The 20,417-nt window shown below is 42.0% G+C and overlaps 1 protein-coding gene across 5 annotated transcripts in view; it reads left to right on the top strand.

Annotated features, from left to right (window-relative positions):
• Nucleotides 1–2,342: 2,342 nt before the first annotated feature.
• sdk2b (sidekick cell adhesion molecule 2b) overlaps nt 2,343–20,417 on the top strand; it is a 461,496-nt gene continuing 443,421 nt past the window's right edge. For all 5 annotated transcript variants that reach the window (XM_036956065.1, XM_036956068.1, XM_036956066.1 and 2 more), the window contains exon 1: nt 2,343–3,541. In XM_036956065.1, coding sequence (XP_036811960.1) covers nt 3,457–3,541 — 85 coding nt within the window. In that variant the 5' untranslated portion in view covers nt 2,343–3,456. The remainder of the gene's footprint in view (nt 3,542–20,417) is intronic.

The raw sequence follows: 20,417 nt of genomic DNA on the forward strand, positions 1-20,417 counted from the left end.
AACAGTCTTGAAGGAGTTCCCACATATGCTGAGCACTTTTTGGATGTTTTTCCTTCACTCTGCGATCCAACTCATTCCAAATCAGGTAGGGTGATTGTGGAGGCCAGGTCATCTGATGCAACATCATAACTCTCCTTCTTGGTCAAATAGTCCTTACACAGCCTGGAGGTGTGTTTGGATCATTGTCCTGTTGAAAAACAAGCAAAAACCAGATGGGATGGTGCATTGCTGCAGAATGAGGTGGTAGCCATGCTGGGTAAGTGTGCCTTGAATTCTACATGAATCACTGACAGTGTCACCAGCAAAGCACCCCTACATCATCACACCTCCTCCTCCTTGCTACACGATGGGAACCACACATGCAGAGATCATCCGTTCACCTACTCTGCGTCTCACAAAGACACGGTGGTGGACGAATTTGGACTCATCAGAACAAAGGACCTAAGGACAGACTCATCAAACCAAAGCATAGATTTTCACCGGTCTAATGTCCATTGCTCTTGTTTCTTCGCCCAAGCAAGTCTCTTCTTCTTATCGGTGTCCTTTAGTAGTGGTTTCTTTGAAGCAATTCGACCATGAAGACCTGATTCATGCAGTCTCCTCTGAACAATTCATGTTGAGATGTGTCTGTTACTTGAACCCCCTTGAAGCATTTATTTGTGCTGCAATTGCTGAGGTGCAGTTAACTCTAATTAAGTTATCCTCTGCAGCAGAGGTAACTGCGTCTTCCTTTCCTGTGGCGGTCCTCATGAGATCTAGTTTCATCATAGCGCTTGATGGTTTTTGTGACTGCACTTGAAGAAACGTTCAAAGTTTTAGACATTTTTCAGATTGACTGACCTTCATGTCTTAAAGTAATGATGGACTGTTGTTTCTCTTTGCTTATTTGAGCTGTTCTTGCCATAATATGGACTTGGTATTTTACCAAATAGGTCTATCTTCTGTATACCCCCCTACCTTGTCACAACACAACTGATTGGCTGAAACGCTTTTAGAAGGAAAGAAATTCTACAAATGAACTTTTAACAAGGCACACCTATTAATTGAAATGCATTCCAGGTGACTGCCTCATGAAGCTAGTTGAGAGAATGCCAAGAGTGTGCAAAGCTGTCATCAAGGCAAAGGGTGGCTACTTTGAAGAATCTCAAATGTAAATATATTTTGATTTGATTAACACTTTTTTGGTTACTACATGATTCCACTTGTGTTCTTTCATATTTTTGATGTCTTCACTATATTCTACAATGTAGAAAATAGTGAAAATAAAGAAAAACCCTGTGTAACAGTACAAATTTAAACCGTCCCCTCGCCCATACCCGGGCGCGAACCAGGGACCTTCTGCACACATCAACAACTGACGCCTACGAAGCGTCGTTACCCATCGCTCCACAAAAGCCGCGGCCCTTGCAGAGCAAGGGGAACTACTACTTCAAGGTCTCAGAGCAAGTGACGTCACTGATTGAAACGCTATTTAGCGCCCACGCTAACTAAGCTAGCCGTTTCACATCCGTTACACTCACCCCCCTTTTGACCTTCCTCCTTTTTCCGCAGCAACCAGTAATCCGGGTCAACAGCATCAATGTAACAGTACAAATTTAAACCGTCCCCTCGCCCATACCCGGGCGCGAACCAGGGACCTTCTGCACACATCAACAACTGACGCCTACGAAGCGTCGTTACCCATCGCTCCACAAAAGCCGCGGCCCTTGCAGAGCAAGGGGAACTACTACTTCAAGGTCTCAGAGCAAGTGACGTCACTGATTGAAACGCTATTTAGCGCCCACGCTAACTAAGCTAGCCGTTTCACATCCGTTACACCTGGAATGAGTAGGTGTGTCCTAACTTTTGATGGTATTTTTTTTCTGGCTTGACTTCCCCAATGATTTGACCCATGCACCGCTACTGGTTGTCAACTAACATGGATTCAACATTAAATCTACAAAACATTTCATTGAGGTTAAACGTTGGGTGCAAAATATAAGAAATGCTCTTACATGATGACTTTTTGCAAATCCAATATTTTTTTACGTTGATTCAACATCACACTTTTTTTGAAACAACGTTGATTCAACCAGTTTTTGCACAGTGGGTAACTTATTCAACCTATTATTGTAGCCTAGCAGAAAACAGGAGTGTCACTTATGTATTGTATCAAATACAATTTAAATGATTTATTCATCAACCAGGTACGTATATGTGTTTCTGAAAGTGGACTTTACATCTGTGCATGTCGGTCATGGGCTGTTCTCTATCGCTTGGTAATGGATGCTTTATTGCGCTCTGCCGCGTGGTGGCAACCTGCTACCCTCCCATACACGCGCATGCTAGATGCAGACCGACCGAGACCGATAGACAGTTTTATGATTCGCAAAAGGAACTGTGGACGCTGCCTTCAAAGCACACAGACAAACCGTGCTCCTCCGCCTCCGAAGACATCGATGATAGCGTTATTATTTAACATTTCTCTCCCACTCCCCTTTTCCCTATACTTCCCACGAAATGTACCACTACCACTGAGTGAATAGATTCGTTTTCACCAAGGGAATTCCCGGACCTGACGCGGGAATCGTCTTTGGAAACTTTTGCGACTCATTCCGGGCTGGTATTGCTCAAGCACATAACGGATTCAGGGAGCTAAACTCATCTCTCCAGCACTCTCCCTTCTTCAATAGCTACGACCAGAGATAATCATCCATCCTGACCATCACCAGAAGAGGATACACTTTATGAACATTTTTTATGGAAACGGGACAAGTATTGCTGTTGAAATAGTTGTCTATATTGGTATTTTATGATGTATACTTGCTCCCGATGCAGGTGCTGTGAGAATTGAATGGTTTATCATTGAACTTTGCTCGGCAATCTGAAACGGATTTTTATCAAAGGAACCCAGAAAGGGTCAGGCTGTTTTGTTGCCATTCGTAGCCTAAATTTAAAAAAAAAATAGGTCTGCCTCCTTGCAATACAGACTGAAAGCCACGATTGCTAGTGTCTGCTACAATTGAGTTAAAACACAATAGCTCTGTATCCTGCAGTCAACATGGACTCTGCTCCTATTTTTATCCAAAAGGTTACAGTTTAAAGGACACATACTCCTTTTATTGACCGCGGTATTGCATAAGCCTATCGATAATTGCATTAATGGGTTTATGTTAGTTGGAATTTACTCATATTATTTCAGTCCTGTGTGTGACTGTACAAACTTTCAATTGATCTGCTCCACATACCGTTCCTTCTGAGCAGTTGGCATTTGTTTGATCGCGCGGTCTCGCTTGAGCGCCCTGAGACCCGGAGATTGCCCGGTTTCAGCGACAACAACGTTCACAGAGCGGACAGTTGCAAGATCCACACAGACAACTCAACACAGACACGATAACTCCGGGACGACTTGGTCAGCGGCACAACATCTATTCAGCGTGCCGGACACACGCTGTTTATTTAGCCCGGCTGTGGACAATGGCTGGAGTTTCGCCTGGACTGAGGTGGCGCGCCTCATGGATTTTATTGTTTTCCCTGTTTATCCACTACACAACAGCTCAAGGTAAGATAATTCCGTTTTCCGTAGCCTACCAGTACAGGCTTTATGTCCCTTTGCCATTCAGTGCTTTCGTGCAACAACGTGAATGAATCGTCCCCATGTCCTCATCTGTGGACTTTGAAGGCGGTACTGTTTAGCCTATGCTTACACACCAAAAAGTGAGGGTTCCTCAAGGGTTCTTTGGGAAAGGTGGTGGTTCTATGTGGAACCATACTGACCTACAGAACCCTTTGAGGCCTTCAAATGGTTCTTTGCAGTTCAAAAAATGGTTATTTTAGTGATCATTAAAATGTAGGGGCGGTGGCTCATTTAGGTTTTATTTTGGGACATGGTGTGTGCACATCTCTTTCTGTACAGCCCGTGAGTGCCATTCCAGTTGGTCTTATCTGTTGTGTTGTGCTATTTCGTGGTATATATGACTATGGCCAGTGATGGTATCTTGTGAAAGACTCTTGGATGGCCTATTGTCATTTTGAAAAAGGTTGACTAAGTCTCCTCGGGGACCCAAAGCTGCTCCAGAGCACACCTGATTGAACTGGTTAATAAACATAATAAAAACCTGTGGAATTTTAACAATATAAGATGGCTATTAAACAATAATACATTAAAAAAAATGTATGGCTCTACAAAAAACCTTTGAGATTGATAGAGGTTATTTATAAATGTTCTGTAAAGAACCATAAAAAAGGGTTCTATATAGCCCCCAAAAGGGTTGTAACCATGGTGGAACCCTTTTTTGGTGCTATATAGAAGCCCTTTTTAACGGTTCTTTACACACTGAACAAAAATATAAATGCAGCATGTGTAGTGGTGGTCCCATGTTTCATGCGCTGAAATAAAATATTCCAGAAATGTTCCATACACACAAAATGATTATTTATCTCAATGTGTGCACAAATTTGTTTACATTCCTGTTAGTGAGTGTTTCTCCTTTGCCAAGAGAATTCATCCCCCTGACAGGTGTGGCATATCTAGAAGCTGATGAAACAGCATGATTATTACACTGGTGCACCTTGTTCTGGGGACAATAAAAGGCCACTCTAAAATGTGCCATTTTGTCACACAACACAATGCCACAGATGTCTCATGTTTTGAGGGAGAGTGCAATTGGCATGGTGACTGCAGGAATGTCCACCAGAGGTGTTGCCAGATAATTTAATGTTCATTTCTCTACCATAAGCCATCTCCAGTAGGTCCAACCGGCCTCACAACCGCAGACCATGTGTATGGCGTCGTGTGGGCGAGACGTTTTGCTGATGTCAACGTTGTGAACAGAGTGCCCCATGGTGGCGGTGGGGTTATGGTATGGGCAGGCATAAGTTACGGACAACAAACACAATTGCATGTTATCGAATGCACAGAGATACCGTGACGAGATCCTGAGGCCCGTTGTCGTGCCATTCATCCGCCACCATCACTTCATGTTTCAGCAGATGTCGCAACGGTCTGTACACAAGATGAAAATCTCATAGTTCTTCCTGGATATTCACCAGACGTTTGGGATGCTCTGGATTGATGTGTACGACAGCGTGTTCCAGTTCCCGCCAATATCCAGCAACTTCGCACAGCGATTGAAGAGGAGTGGGACAACATTCTACAGGCCACAATCAACAGCCTGATCAACTCTATGCAAAGGAGATGTGTCGCATTGCATGAGACACTCTGGGATCCCACCAAATACTGACTGGTTTTCTGATTCATGACCCTACCTTTAATAAGTAAGGTATCTGTGACCAACAGATGCTTATCTGCAATCCCAGTTATGTGAAATCCATAGATGAGGGGCTAATTAATTATTTTAATTGACTGATTTCGTATATGAACTGTAACTCAGTCAATCTTTGAAATCGTTGCATGTTGCATTTCTATTTTTGTTCAGAATAGAACCTTAGGAAAGGGTGTTTTATAGCACCATACAGGTTCCATTTAGAAACGTATGAGCATGGTCCTAGTAAAAGGTATACCACCAAAAAGGGTTCCGCTATGGTTAAAAGCTTAATAACCCTTATTTGGCACTATGTAGAACCATTTGTTATTAGTGTGTCTCAGACACACACACACACAGACACACACAGACACACACAGACACACACACAAACAGGAGCCTCAGCCCAACGATGGTTAAAACTGTGTCAAATTGCTCTGCTCTCTGCAGCCTTGACTGTGTTTATTAAACGGCCTGTTCCCCCGATGCCTCCTCGCCACTGCTGGTGTGGTGTAAAAAGGAACCCAATGTCTTCAATTATGGAAAGGAACCCAATGTCTCTCTCTCTCTTTTGCGCTCTCTCTCTTTTGCTCTCTCTCTCTCTCTCTCTCTTTTGCTCTCTCTCTTTTGCTCTCTCTCTCTCTCTCTCTCTCTCTCACTCTCACTCTCACTCTCACTCTCACACAGCATGACAGTGCTTTTCTCATGCAGTATAGTTGCATTACCCCAGGGACAAGTTGGAGTACTTGACAGACGTCAGTGTACTCAAAAACTAATCGATTCATCGTTCAATACAATTCATGAAGCTACTGTATTACGATTTGCTACACGACCTCAAACTTGCTTTTACTTTACAAATAATGATGGATTGTATTGTATGCTTTTAATTGATGTCATTTGAATGAAAATAGACATTATTGTCTGCTGTTATTAAACATAGTGTTGGGGCAAATGTTATTCTGATGTTTGAACACTCGCTATGAATTTGCGATTAGAAGCCCAGCTGTGGACAAATGCTAATTTAATTAATAAGTCCTAATTAATTAATCAAGCAGGGGTCCCATCGAGATGAATGTTTGCATAGCAAACAAGCAGCTGTAAATAAACAGATACAACACATGCTGGTATTCATAAAATACTGTCAGGGCAAACACATGCTGAATGTGAAAAGAGACTTTTGGTTGTGTGTGTGTGTTTTGAATGATTTATGTAGCCCTATTTTCTCACAGAGATGCGTATAGATAGCCACTTGTGGTACATTTTCACCCACTGGAGTTGATGTCCTCAAAGGGGTAGAAACCTTCAGTGTGCATTTAGTTGCAGAAGCCACAATGGTGGCTGGAGCATTAATTATTCTGAATTGTTATTAAGCTTAGACCTGATCCCCAGAGAGGATGGATGCCAGTACCCGCTGTGCAGCCTTTCCCTAAGCAGGTAAAGAGAGAAGAAGGGTAGGCTCCTCTCTAGCACCCCTACCTGCACATATATTGTTACTGGAAATGGAGAAAAAAAAGTTCATGCAGGCTTTCAATTCTTCCTTGACGGTGTGCATTTAGAATCTTATTTTCTAAATATCTCACATCTCCACAATGTTCTATAGCTTGAGCCAGGTAGAGAGAGAATCCAAAAGCAGCGAGCGTGTCATCCTTTCCTTCTCCTTCCTCCTCACCTCCTTGTGTCTGCAGCTAGCCCGAGCAGCCAGTGGAGCAGTATGGTAATGTCATTGCGATTCAGGTATTGCTGCTGCTGGAAGGGATGAGCTACGTTACGCCTGGAGATGTAGTATAAGCCCTCAGCAGCACTGTCCCACTCTATAATACAATGGCGAGGAGACTGTTTGTATTCCAAATGGCACCCTATTCCCTACATAGTGCACTACTTTTCACCAGAGCCCTATGGGACCTGGTAAAAAAAGTAGTGCACCATAAAGGGAATAAGGTGCCATTTGGGACGCAGACTAGGAGAAAACAAGCTGCGATATATATCCATCATTCATGAGGGCAGATCCTCTCCCTCTGACATTTACTGTGGATTGATAACTTACACATCATGGGATTAACATTCCTGACATTGTCAGGTTTCACACTGTGTGCGTAATGTGTGTGTGTGTACTGTACTGCGTGTGTGTGTGTGTGTGTGAGAGAGAGAGAGTGTAGTGTGTGAGTGTGTGTCTGTGTGCATGCACATGCATGCTTACGTGCATATGTAAAGGGAGATGGAGGAGTTATAGCTGTCAATGTTCTTCTCTGCTCTGTCTATTCAGCTCTGGCAGCATTGTCTGCCTGGCCCAACTTTCATTATGGATTCAGGGGTCAGGACCCCCAGGAATTAATTGGACACTCTTCATACTGTCTCTGAGTGCAGCGCTGCTCGTTGAGAGCAGAGTGACCAGAGCGCTGGGCCCTTTCCCTCCAATGATTAAAGGACATTAGGAGGCGAGCAGAGCAGAGCGACCTGACTCTGGACCGACAGCCCCGTCCGTTTTAATGTGAGTGTGTGTCCATCGCCCACATTTTAATGACTAGTCCAGTGAAATGGCCTTTCAACAGAGGCAGGGTCGGACGGCCTTGATCAGAGCGGACTGAAGCGTTGTAATGACACACATTAAAGACCACAGAGAAAGGAGCCAGCGATGATGCCCAGTATGCTGAATATCCCCTGTCATGTCAAACATCATTAAACAACATACTAGAACCCTCAAACTCAACTCTGGACCCCGAAGCCACTGCGTTTTTTCATTGTTCACCTACATTCAGGGACCGATTTGAACCTGGGACACCAGGTGGGTGCAATTAATTGTCAGCTAGAACAGAAAACCAGCAGGCTCCAGACTTCATAGGATAAGAATTAGAGGTCAACCAATTATGATTTTTCAACGCGTAAAACCGATTATTGGAGGACCAAAGAAAGCCGGTACCGATTAATCTGCCGATTTTTATATATATATATGTTTGTAATAATGACAATTACAACAATACTGAACAAACACTTTTATTTTAACTTAATGTAATACATAAATAAAAGTCAATTTAGTCTCAAATATATAATGAAACATGTTCAATTTGGTTTAAATAATGCAAAAACAAAGTGTTGGAGAAGAAAGTAAAAGTGCTATATGTGCCATGTAAAAAATTAACGTTTAAGTTCCTTGCTCAGAACTTGAGAACATATGAAAGCTGGTGGTTCCTTTTAACATGAGTCTTCAGTATTCCCAGTTAAGAAGTTTTAGGTTGTAGTTATTATAGGAATTATAGGACTATTTCTCTCAATACATTTGTATTTCATATACCTTTGACTATTGGATGTTCGTATAGGCACTATAGTATGCTAGCCTAATCCCGGGAGTAGATAGGCTTGAAGTCATAAACAGCGCTGTGCTTCAAGCATTGCGAAGAGCTGCTGGCAAACGCAGGAAAGTGCTGTTTGAATGAATGCTTACGAGCCTGCTGCTGCCTACCACTGCTCAGTCAGACTCCTCTATTAAATATCAAAATATGCAGGTTTAAAAAAATATACTTGTGTATTGATTTTAAGAAAGGCATTAATGTTTATGGTTAGGTACATTGGTGCAACGACGTTGCGTTTTTTGCGAATGCGCTTGTTAAATCATCACCCGTTTGGCGAAGTAGGCTGTGATTCGATGATCACAGCCTACACTGGCTATCTTTTATTTTGGTGATTGTTAGTTCTCCAAGATTAAATATATATATTATATATTATATTTTCTACATACTTTATATCTGTTTTAGTCATTTAAGTTTATGTTATTTCAACCCGAAAGCTATTTAAGAACAAAAAAAAGATATACAGTACCAGTCAAAAGTTTGGACACACCTACTCATTCAAGGGTTTTTCTTAATGTTTTACTATTTTCTACATTGTAGAATAATAGTGAAGACCTCATAACTATGAAATAACACAGATGCAATCATGTAGTAACCAAGAAAGTGTTAAACAAATCAAAATACATTTGAGATATTTCAAACTAGCCACCCTTTGCCTTTTTGACATCTTTGCACACTCTTGACATTCTCTCAACCAGCTTCACGAGGAATGCTTTTCCAACAGTCTTGAAGGAGTTCCCACATATGCTGAGCACTTGTTGGCTGCTTTTCCTTCACTCTGCGGTCCAACTCATCCCAAACCATTTTAATCGGGTTTAGGGCGGGTGATTTGTGGAGGCCAGGTCATCTGATACAGCACCATCACTGTCCTTCTTTGTCAAACCAGATGGGATTTCATTTTTACTGCAGATTGCTGGTAGCCATGCTGGTTGAGCCATGCTGGTTGAGTGGGCCTTGAATTCTAAATTAATCACGACAGTGTCACCCGCAAAGCACCCCCATACCAGCACACCTCCTCCTCCATGCTTCACTGTGGGAACCACACATGCGGATATCATCCGTTCACCTACTCTGCATTCACAAAGACATGGCGGGTCAAACCAAAAATGTCAAATTTGGACTCATCAGACCAAAGGACAGATTTACACCGGTCTAATGTCCATTGCTCATGTTTCTTGGCCCAAGCAAGTCTGTTTTTCTTCTTTATACCACCCCTACCTTGTCACAAAACAACTGATTGGCTCAAATGCATTAAGGAAAAAATTCATTCCAGGTGACTACCTCTTGAAGTTCGTTGAGAGAATGCCAAGAGTGTGCAAAGCTGTCATCAAGGCAAAGGAATCTAAAATATATAATATATTCAGATTTGTTTAACACTTTTTTGGTTACTACATGATTCCATATGTGTTATTTCATAGTTTTGATGTTTTCACTATTATTCTACAATGTAGAAAATAGTAAAAATAAAGAAAAGCCCATGAATGAGTAGGTGTTCTAAAACTTTGACTGATACTGTATATATATATATATATATTTTACAAAACGTTCAGACGGGCCCGCCCTAGGATTTTGATGGTAGAAAAATCCCTGGAGTTATTATGGTTTTGCGAGAGAGTGTCATAATGCTTGTGCTATCGAGTGTTATTATGCTTGTGCTAGCTCGTAAAAGCTACATTACGGCATCGACATTGACTCTTTGTCTAACATTGTTCTTTCCTGCCATACATTGGCTGTTGTATTTGTTTTTAGAGGATGAGACCCGTGGAGCGAGCTGATAGCCCCCTATGACATGTGGCTTCACAAAAGAATAGCTCCGATAACAACTTCCTTAAATAAACTAGGGTGAACTACAGCATACCGTCTCTCACAGTCTCTCTCTAGTCCTGATCCTTTCCTCATTTACTGGGCCTTATAGACACAATGTGCTCTGGTCGCCTGCTGTGTGTCATCTTTAACAGGGTTCTATTTTGGAACACTGAGCAGCAGGGGAGGACTCAATTGGAATGTCATGTTTGGCATACACTTATAAATCACTCAACATTAGATCCGATTAGCCTTACTGGCTTACAGACTTTAGGAGTTTTCAGAGAGAGAGAGAAGGAGAGATCGAAATGGCGAGTGAGAGAGAGTGACAGAGAGAATGAGAAGGAGGGAGAGGGAAAATGAGGGAAAACGAGAGATAAAGATGGAGAGGGACAGTGAGAGTGAGAGAATGGCACTTGGTTACCACCAGAGAGAGAGATTGAGTAAGGCCCCTCTCTGGATGGAGGGATGAAGGCATGCCATTCAGATTAGTGTCCATGCGGATGGTGATGAGAGAAGGGGGTGAGTCATCTGCTTCATGGGGTCAGTGGAAGTCTGTAGCTGGCTCCCCCGGCCTTCCCGAAATGTCGGGGATGTTTAGAATGGGCCTAATTTTTCAATCACCATCATGACCATTTAGATGTTATCCTTGACCCCTTGACCATGATGTATGTAGCCTTGATTTAGTTAATCAAAATCTAACTTGGGTGTGCATGGCTAGCTAGGCCTCTGAGAACCACAATACGTCTGAAAAGTATTTATATAGAGAACATTTGAATCAAGGTCTCACTTATCTCATTCTAGGGAGTTTTTCCTAGCCACCGTGCTTCTACACCTGCATTGCTTGCTGTTTGGGGTTTTAGGCTGGGTTTCTGTACAGCACTTTGAGATATCAGCTGATGTACGAAGGGCTATATAAATAATTTTGATTTGATGTTGATTTTTTGTTGTTGTTCCATTTCAAAGCCTCATGGTCTTTGGTGTGATCACAAGTGTCCTTGTTCAGCTGATATGAGATTGAGAGTAGGGGTGAAAGGAGACTTAACTAACACGAGCCAGCAGCAAGGTTCTTTACTATCCTAGGAAACAAGAGATAAGAGGTAAAAGGATACCAGCAGCATGGTTGTTAAATATTCTAATGGCCAGGTCAGCTCAACCTCATGGTCATGTTCTACGCAATCTCTGTACCTCTCTGAAAAATAGCCCCAGTTTTAGTCTAACACAAAAGTTCAGCCTTGGAAAAAACACATACCTGTATGCCTCAGGGCTCATCCAGCTTCACAAAAGTTTTATCGATCTAGTTTTTTCTCAGTTTGCCCAGTTTTCTGTTGATTCAGTTTCTTCTCTGTTTGCCCAGTTTTCTGTTGATTCAGTTTCTTCTCTGTTTGACCAGTTTTCTGTTGATTCAGTTTCTTCTCTGTTTGCCCAGTTTTCTGTTGATTCAGTTCCTTCTCTGTTTGCCCAGTTTTCTGTTGATTCAGTTTCTTCTCTGTTTGACCAGTTTTCTGTTGATTCAGTTTCTTCTCTGTTTGACCAGTTTTCTGTTGATTCAGTTTCTTCTCTGTTTGACCAGTTTTCTGTTGATTCAGTTTCTTCTCTGTTTGCCCAGTTTTCTGTTGATTCAGTTTCTTCTCTGTTTGCCCAGTTTTCTGTTGATTCAGTTTCTTCTCTGTTTGCCCAGTTTTCTGTTGATTCAGTTTCTTCTCTGTTTGCCCAGTTTTCTGTTAATTCGGTTTCTTCTCTGTTTGCCCAGTTTTCTGTTAATTCGGTTTCTTCTCAGTTTGCCCCACGGACATCCCTGGATAACTTGGTCACTTTTTAGCCTGCCTCCTCTCCACCCAACACACATTGCTCTGCCTGCCTGCCCTGTGGCGGGACTCGGGAGGTCTGCCCCCTCTCGTGAACTTGCTATGGCCAAGAGCAGAGCCTCAGGGTGATTAGATCAGGTAATGACCATGAATATGAATGACTTGACTTCTCTATAGGAGACTCCTCCTCACCCTCTTCAGTGCAATTAAGGAATTTCAGAACCTATTTTGAATACAATGCATTCGCAAATTTACAGACCCCTTCACCTTTTCCACATTTTGTTACGTTACAGCATTCTAAAATGTATAAAATTGTTATTTTCCCTGATAAAGCTACACACAATATCACATAATGACAAAGCAAAAACAGATTTTTAGACATTTTTGCAAATGTATTATTAAAAGAACAACTGAAATATCACATTTACATAAGTATTCAGACCCTTTACTCAGTACTTTGTTGAAGCACCTTTGGCAGCGATTACAGCGTCAAATCTTCTTGGGTATGACGCTACAAGCTGTATTCGGAGAGTTTCTCCCATTCTTCTCTGCAGATCCTCTAAAGCTCAGGTTGGATGGGGAGCGTTGCTGCACAACTATTTTCAGATCCCTCCAGATATGTTAGATTGGGTTCAAGTCCGGGCACTGGCTAGGCCACTCCGTTGTCGTGGCTGTGTGGTTAGTGTCGTTTTCCTTTTGGAAGGTGAACCTTCGCCCCAGTCTGAGGTCCTGAGCGCTCTGGAGCAGGTTTTCATCTAAGACCTCTCTGTACTTTGCTCCGTTTATCTTTCCCTCGATCCTGACTAGTCTCCTAGTCCCTGCCGCTGAAAAACATCCCCACAGCATGATGCTGCCACCACCATGCTTCACAGTAGGGACGGTGACAGGATTCCTCCAGACGTGACGCTGGTTTTGTCTTGGTTTTATCAGACCAGAAAATCTTGTTTGTCATGGTCTGAGAGTCCTTTAGGTGCCTTTTGGCAAACTCCAAGCGGGCTGTCATGTGCCTTTTACTGAGAAGTGGCTTCCGTCTGTCCACTCTTCCATAATTGCCTGATTCGTGGAGTGTTACAGAGATGGTTGTCCTAGTGGAAGGTTCTCCCATCTCCACAGAGGAACTCTGGAGCTCTGTCGGAGTGACCATCGGTTGACAGTGCACGTCAGAGCAAAAATTAAGCCATGATATCGAAGGAATTGTCCGTAGAGCCCCAAGACAGGTTTGTGTTGAGGCACAGTTCTGGGGATGGGTACCAACATTTTTTTTGCATAAATGTCTAAAAACCTGTTTTTGCTTTGTCATTATGGGGTATTGTGTGTAGATTTATGAGGACATTTGTTTTATTTAATCCATTTTAGAATAAGGTTGTAACATAACAAAATATGGAAAAAGTGAAGGCGTCGTAATAATTTACGAATGCACTGTATATTTTCTTGGTCCTAGAATCATGAAATGTTCAATGTACATTGAGGGGAGTTATTGCTTTCAATACTCCCAAATAAAATGATTTTCATCCAACAACGGCATACTGTAGGCTATATCTACGCACAATCTTGCAATAGGCTTCCTGTAACAGTTTTCCTCCTCTTCTGATGAGGTGTATGAAGGATCGGACCAATGCACAGCGTGGTAAGTTGTTATAATTGATTAAACTGAACACAAAAATAACAAAGGGGAAAACACGACAAAAACAAAACAGTCCTATTAGGTGGCAAAACACAAAACAGGAAACAACTACCCACAACCCATAGTGGGAAAACAGGCTGCCTAAGTATGGTTCTCAGAGACAACAATAAACAGCTGCCTCTGATTGGGAACCATACCAGGCCAAACACAGAAATACAAAAACATAGAACACATAGAATGCCCACCCCAACTCACGCCTTGACCAAACTAAAATAGAGACATAAAAAAGGAACGAAGGTCAGGACGTGACACTTCCCATACATAATAAATACAAAGCCAAAATAACCAACGGAAGAATGAAAATCCAATTGCAAAATAATGCTTTTTATTCATTGATGGAAATACCTTTGACCGTATAGGGTCATAAGCATAATATAGTGGAATTAAACTGGCATGTGGGTATTTTCGTTAGTCATCATGTAGCCTGTCTTATTTATCCAGCACAATACAGCATACAGAGCCTATTTTGAGCATAATTTCTCCTGCAGCTCCTCAGTTTGTTGCTACTGGAGTAAAACTTACATTTATAAACCCATTAATTGTGCCACCATTCAAGTGCAGGCAACAGGCTATCAGTGCATCACCACCACTTTACAATGTGAGCTGGAGGCAGTATGCATTTTGAAAACATAGGCCTACTTAAATGTTTCAAACCTGAATGTTTTACTTCATATTATGACGCATGTCTTACCTTGCGTCAAAGGAGCCTATAGTCATATCCGACCATAGAAATGTGGAGGCAATTATTCTATAAAGACCTCATAGGCTGCGCGTAAATTTAGAGTTTGGGGAAGCTTATGATTTGTCCTACAATTTCTACCTATCTGCGTGCCAGTTATGATTTGCATATGCGCATTTTCATTGAACAGTTTCATTTCAATAATAATGTTTTTGTTTCTTGAAAGCATTGCCACATGGTTAATCATAAAAATCTGAATTAAAAGTTTAAATTAGAGCATCAGTGTAATGCAGGGAGTCTGGAAGCAGGTTTAAATTAGAGCATCAGTGTAACGCAGGGAGTCTGGAAGCAGGTTTAAATTAGAGCATCAGTGTAACGCAGGGAGTCTGGAAGCAGGTTTAAATTAGAGCATCAGTGTAACGCAGGGAGTCTGGAAGCAGGTTTAAATTAGAGCATCAGTGTAACGCAGGAAGTCTGGAAGCAGGTTTAAATTAGAGCATCAGTGTAACGCAGGGAGTCTGGAAGCAGGTTTAAATTAGAGCATCAGTGTAACGCAGGGAGTCTGGAAGCAGGTTTAAATTAGAGCATCAGTGTAACGCAGGGAGTCTGGAAGCAGGTTTAAATTAGAACATTAGTGTAACGCAGGGAGTCTGGAAGCAGGTTTAAATTAGAGCATCAGTGTAACGCAGGGAGTCTGGAAGCAGGTTTAAATTAGAACATCAGTGTAACGCAGGGAGTCTGGAAGCAGGTTTAAATTAGAGCATCAGTGTAACGCAGGGAGTCTGGAAGCAGGTTTAAATTAGAGCATCAGTGTAACGCAGGGAGTCTGGAAGCAGGTTTAAATTAGAGCATCAGTGTAATGCAGGGAGTCTGGAAGCAGGTTTAAATTAGAGCATCAGTGTAACGCAGAGAGTCTGGAAGCAGGTTTAAATTAGAGCATCAGTGTAACGCAGGGAGTCTGGAAGCAGGTTTAAATTAGAACATCAGTGTAACGCAGGGAGTCTGGAAGCAGGTTTAAATTAGAACATCAGTGTAACGCAGGGAGTCTGGAAGCAGGTTTAAATTAGAACATCAGTGTAACGCAGGGAGTCTGGAAGCAGGTTTAAATTAGAACATCAGTGTAACGCAGGGAGTCTGGAAGCAGGTGCAGAAGTTCAGTTTATTAATATTACTATTATTATTAATAATAATAACGGCAATACAAAACAGGAGCTGTGTACTGAACATAACCAATACTGGCTGACGACTGAGGTAGCTGACGGCTATATGAAGGAAGAGTAATCATGGTGGTGATGAAGTCCAGGTGTGCTTAATGATCGGGAGCAGGTGTACGCAATGATGGTTGCCAGGTCTGCGCAATGTGGGTTGCCAGGACCGGAGGTTAGTAGACCAGTGACGCCGAATGCCAGAGGGAGGAAGCAGGAGTAGGCGTGACAACCAGCCTCTGCCATATGGAACGTTGACACTCCGTGATCCATTGGCAGCTAACAAAATGAGTGCATGGAACTCATAGCCTTAGCCGATAGGGCAATGCAGCAGTAGGCCTAAGTCAAAATTCATAAAGCCGACAAATAAAAACAGTAGAAAATATGATATATTCAGGTTCTTTCAATTGCATTCATCTCTCTACTCAAGCTCTCTGCCTCCCTTTCTATATGTATTGAGATACTATTTTGATTAATTCTCCATTAGGCTACATGTATAATGGGGAATTGATCAAAATGAACAATCAACGGCAAACAATTTACAGAATGAAACAATGAATGCGCAAGAATTGGCGGGAGAAAGCTGAACCATTCTGGAGAGACTCGCCTATGTCTTCCTCACACACCTCTCCCCTTCTTCTTGTCATTCTGAGCACCGTGGGTAGACTCCCTAATGGTTACACACACAACACATATGGGTCTGGTAAATTTCTCAAATCGTTGGTCAATTAAAATCTTCCCGATCATGTTGTTTGACGCCACATTTTTCCTAATGGAATCCCTGGCGTACATACACACAGTGAAGATACTGATACAAACAGTCACATAGCATACACATAGGCTGTTTCCATATGCACATTTGCGTTATGCATTGTCCTGTTCTTTCAAGGGTGATCTTCCAAGAACACCTGAGAGAGCAAACTGTCTAGTATTGGAAAACGCAGAGCACTTAAAATCTGTTACATTTTAAATGTACTTCGACGTGACCTCTAAACTAAACAGGAAACCGCATCACACGCCAGCGTCAACAACACGATTAACAGCAAGATGGTGCTGACAGATAGGGCAACTCTGCTTCTAGCTTCAAAGAAATTTGCAGTATTTTTTTTTTATGTGTTATTTCTTACATTATTAGCCAGAATTTAGTTTTTTATTACATACAACCGGAAATAACTTTTGGATATCAGAGCAGCGGTAGCTCACCAGCATTACCAGCATTGCGACCAGGAATACGAGTTTCCCGAATTGGATATTTTGTTCTTACCCCCCAGGGAAATTGAACTGAGGCTGATCCAAAACACTGCCGGCAGAGAAGAGGTATTCAGAGTAGACTCCTAGTCCAACTTAGGAGGCACGTACACCACCCATCGCTTCCGAGTATATTACTCGCTAATGTTCAGTCTCTGGATAATAAAGTTGACAAGCTCAGGGCTAGGATCTCCTTCCATAAAGACATCAAGGAATCATAACATACTCTGTTTCACGGAAACATGGCTCTTGGGTTCTCCAGACAGTTGGGTTCTCTTCTTCTTCTCCGGGAAGAAGAAGGGCGGGGATGTATGTTTCATGATTAACTACTCATGGTGGGATTGTGATAACATACAGAAACTCAAGTCCTTTTGTTCACCCGACCTAGAATACCTCACAATCAAATGCCAAAGGTATTACTTCCCAAGATAATTATCTTTGGTTATAGTCACAGCCGTGTATATTCCCCCACAAGCCGATACCACAACGGCCCTCAAATAACTACACTGGACTCTATGCAAACTGGAAACTACATATCCTGAGGCCGCATTTATTGTAGCCAGGGATTTTAACAAAGCTAATCTGAGGAAAATGCTACTGAAGTTCTACCAACACATTGACTGTAGCAATCGCTCTGAGAAAACATTGGACCACTGCTACTCATCTTTTCAAATTGCCTACAAGACCCTCCCCCACTCGCCCCCTCCCTTTGGTAAATCTGATCACGACTCCATTTTGGTCCTCCCTTCCTATAGGCAGAAATTCAAACAGCATGCACCCGTGCTACGGACTGTTACTGTTACTTGCTTACTCTGGTCTTACCAATCGGAATCCATGCTTCAAGATTGTTTTGATCGTGCGGACTGGGATATGTTCCGGGTAGCCTCTGAAATAATATTGAAATAAAGGATACGGTGACTGAGTTTATCAGGAAATGTATAGGAGATGTACCCACTGTGACAGAAACAGTGGATAGATGGCAGCATTTGCGCAAACCTGAAAAAACGAATCACCGCATTTAACCAGGGCAAGGTAACTGGGAATATGGCAGATTACAAAGAGTGTAGTTATTCCCTCCGTAAGGCAATCAAACAGGCAAACGTCAGTACAGAGACAAAGTGGAGTCGTAATTCAACGGCTCAGACACTACCGTTCAAACGTTTGGGGTCACTTAGAAATGTCCTTGTTTTTGAAAGAAAAGCATATTTTTTGTCCATTAAAATAACATCAAATTGATCAGAAATACAGTTTAGACATTGTTAATGATGTAAATGACTATTCTAGCTGGAAACGGCAGGTTTTTTATGGAATATCTACATAGGCGTACAGAGGTCCATTATCAGCAACCATCACTCCTGTGTTCCAATGGCATGTTGTGTTAGCTAATCCAAGTTTATAATTTTAAAAGGTGTGTTTGAGAAGTTTGAGAAACAGACACCTCACAAGTCCTCAACTGGAAGCTTCCTTAAATAGTACCCGTAAAACACCCGTCTCAACGTCAACAGTGAAGAGGCGACTCCGTATCTCGTAAAGCCATATCTCCGACATATCTCCGACTGGCCAATTAAAAGAAAAGATTAAGATGGCCAAAATAACACAGACACTGGACAGAGGGTGGTCTGGTCTGCCCAACGCATCACCGGGGGCAAACTACCTGCCCTCCAGGACAGCACCCGATGTCACAGGAAGGCCAAAAAGATCATCAAGGACAACAACCACCCGAGCCACTGCCTGTTCACTCCACTATCATCCAGAAGGCGAGGTCAGTACTGGTGCATTAAAGCTGGGACCGAGAGACTGAAAAACAGTTTCTATCTCAAGGCCATCAGACTGTTAAATTGCAATCCCTAGAACCTTAGAGGCTGCTGCCCTGTATACATAGACTTGAAATCACTGGCCACTTTAATAATGGAACACTTGTCACTTTAATAATGTTTACAAATTACTCTTCTCATATGTATATACTGTATTCTATTCTACTGTATTGTAGTCTATGCTACTCAGACATTGCTCGTTCGAATATGTACATATTCCTAATTCTATTCCTTTACTTTAGATTTGTGTGTATTGTTGTGACAGTTTTAGATATTACTTGTTAGATATTATTGCACTGTTGGAGCTAGAAACACAAGCATTTCGCTAAACCCGCAATTACATCTGCTAAATGTGTGTTTGACCAATAAAATTAGACTTGAACAAAGCTATCTTTTGTGCTAGCTAGCTACAGTACGTCTGTTACATTGTAGCCAATGTAGCAGTGTGAGCAACTAGTGCTAGCAATTCACCAAACAAATATTCCAGAATGGAAATATTTAACACGAATAACAAGTCAAACTAAGCTTGCATGCATGGTACAGTACAGAGGCTGAAGCTACAATTTTTTTAAATAGCTAAATAAGCAATTTTGCTTGCTGTTTAAGAAAGATAAATAGCCATAATAGTGGAGTTTCACTGTGAAGCTAAGATTGTTTTGCATTAGGTCTTCTTGTGTTTTATTCCCAATGAGCAGGCTAGCTTTGTGATAAATTCATACAACTATAACACCCATGCATATTATTAAATGACACTGATGTTCATGATATTATAAAGGCATATTATAAATGAATGCGCCATTGTAAAATGTTGAATGCCTTTCTCTCTCCTTGCAGGGGATTAGACAGATGAACTGCAGCTCCCAGATGCCCAAAGCTCAAAGCCAGAATCATGGAGAGGTGTATCGTCCTGTGGTGGATCATTGTGTAGTGGTGTAGCTTGTGTTTTCGGGTCACGCCCTGTGTTATTTATTCGAGGTACTCCTCGCTCTGTGTTTTGTATACGTGTTTGTTTGGTCTTCGTCCTGTGCCTTTACATGGCACGCTGTAATTTGGGTCACTAAAAAAATATTGCACATTCCTGCGCTTGTCTCCCGATCCCTTTATACCAACGTGACACAGCCCTTCACCAACACCTCATTCAACTAATTGTGGTCTAAATTGTAGACCATGAATAGTTGAACATGGTGTTTGTGCTGGGTAGGAAAATACCCTGGGACAGAAATCACCCACCTCTGTATTTTAGAATGAGCTTCATATGTTATAATGAGCTGACAATCCGCATGATAGAGAATAAAATATGTGGATCGACTTCTATCTAACATAGTGATGTTGCACACTGCTGAATAGGCTCCTGGAATTGGGTGATTTCCCTGGTGGACGGGAAGTTCACAAGTTCTTTACATTTGTCTGGGTGATGGGGTGAGCATCACTGCTCAAATTTCAGTGCTGGTTCAAGTTCCTGAGAACCACAACGAATCACATAAAAATCTAATCAAATTGTATTTGTCACATGCGCCGAATACATTTCACCTTACAGTGAAATGCTTACTTACATGCCCTTTTTTAAAGGGCTACTTCGTGATTTTGGC

The sequence above is a fragment of the Oncorhynchus mykiss genome, chromosome 20 (assembly GCF_013265735.2).
Source record: "Oncorhynchus mykiss isolate Arlee chromosome 20, USDA_OmykA_1.1, whole genome shotgun sequence".
NCBI classification, from domain to species: domain Eukaryota; kingdom Metazoa; phylum Chordata; class Actinopteri; order Salmoniformes; family Salmonidae; genus Oncorhynchus; species Oncorhynchus mykiss.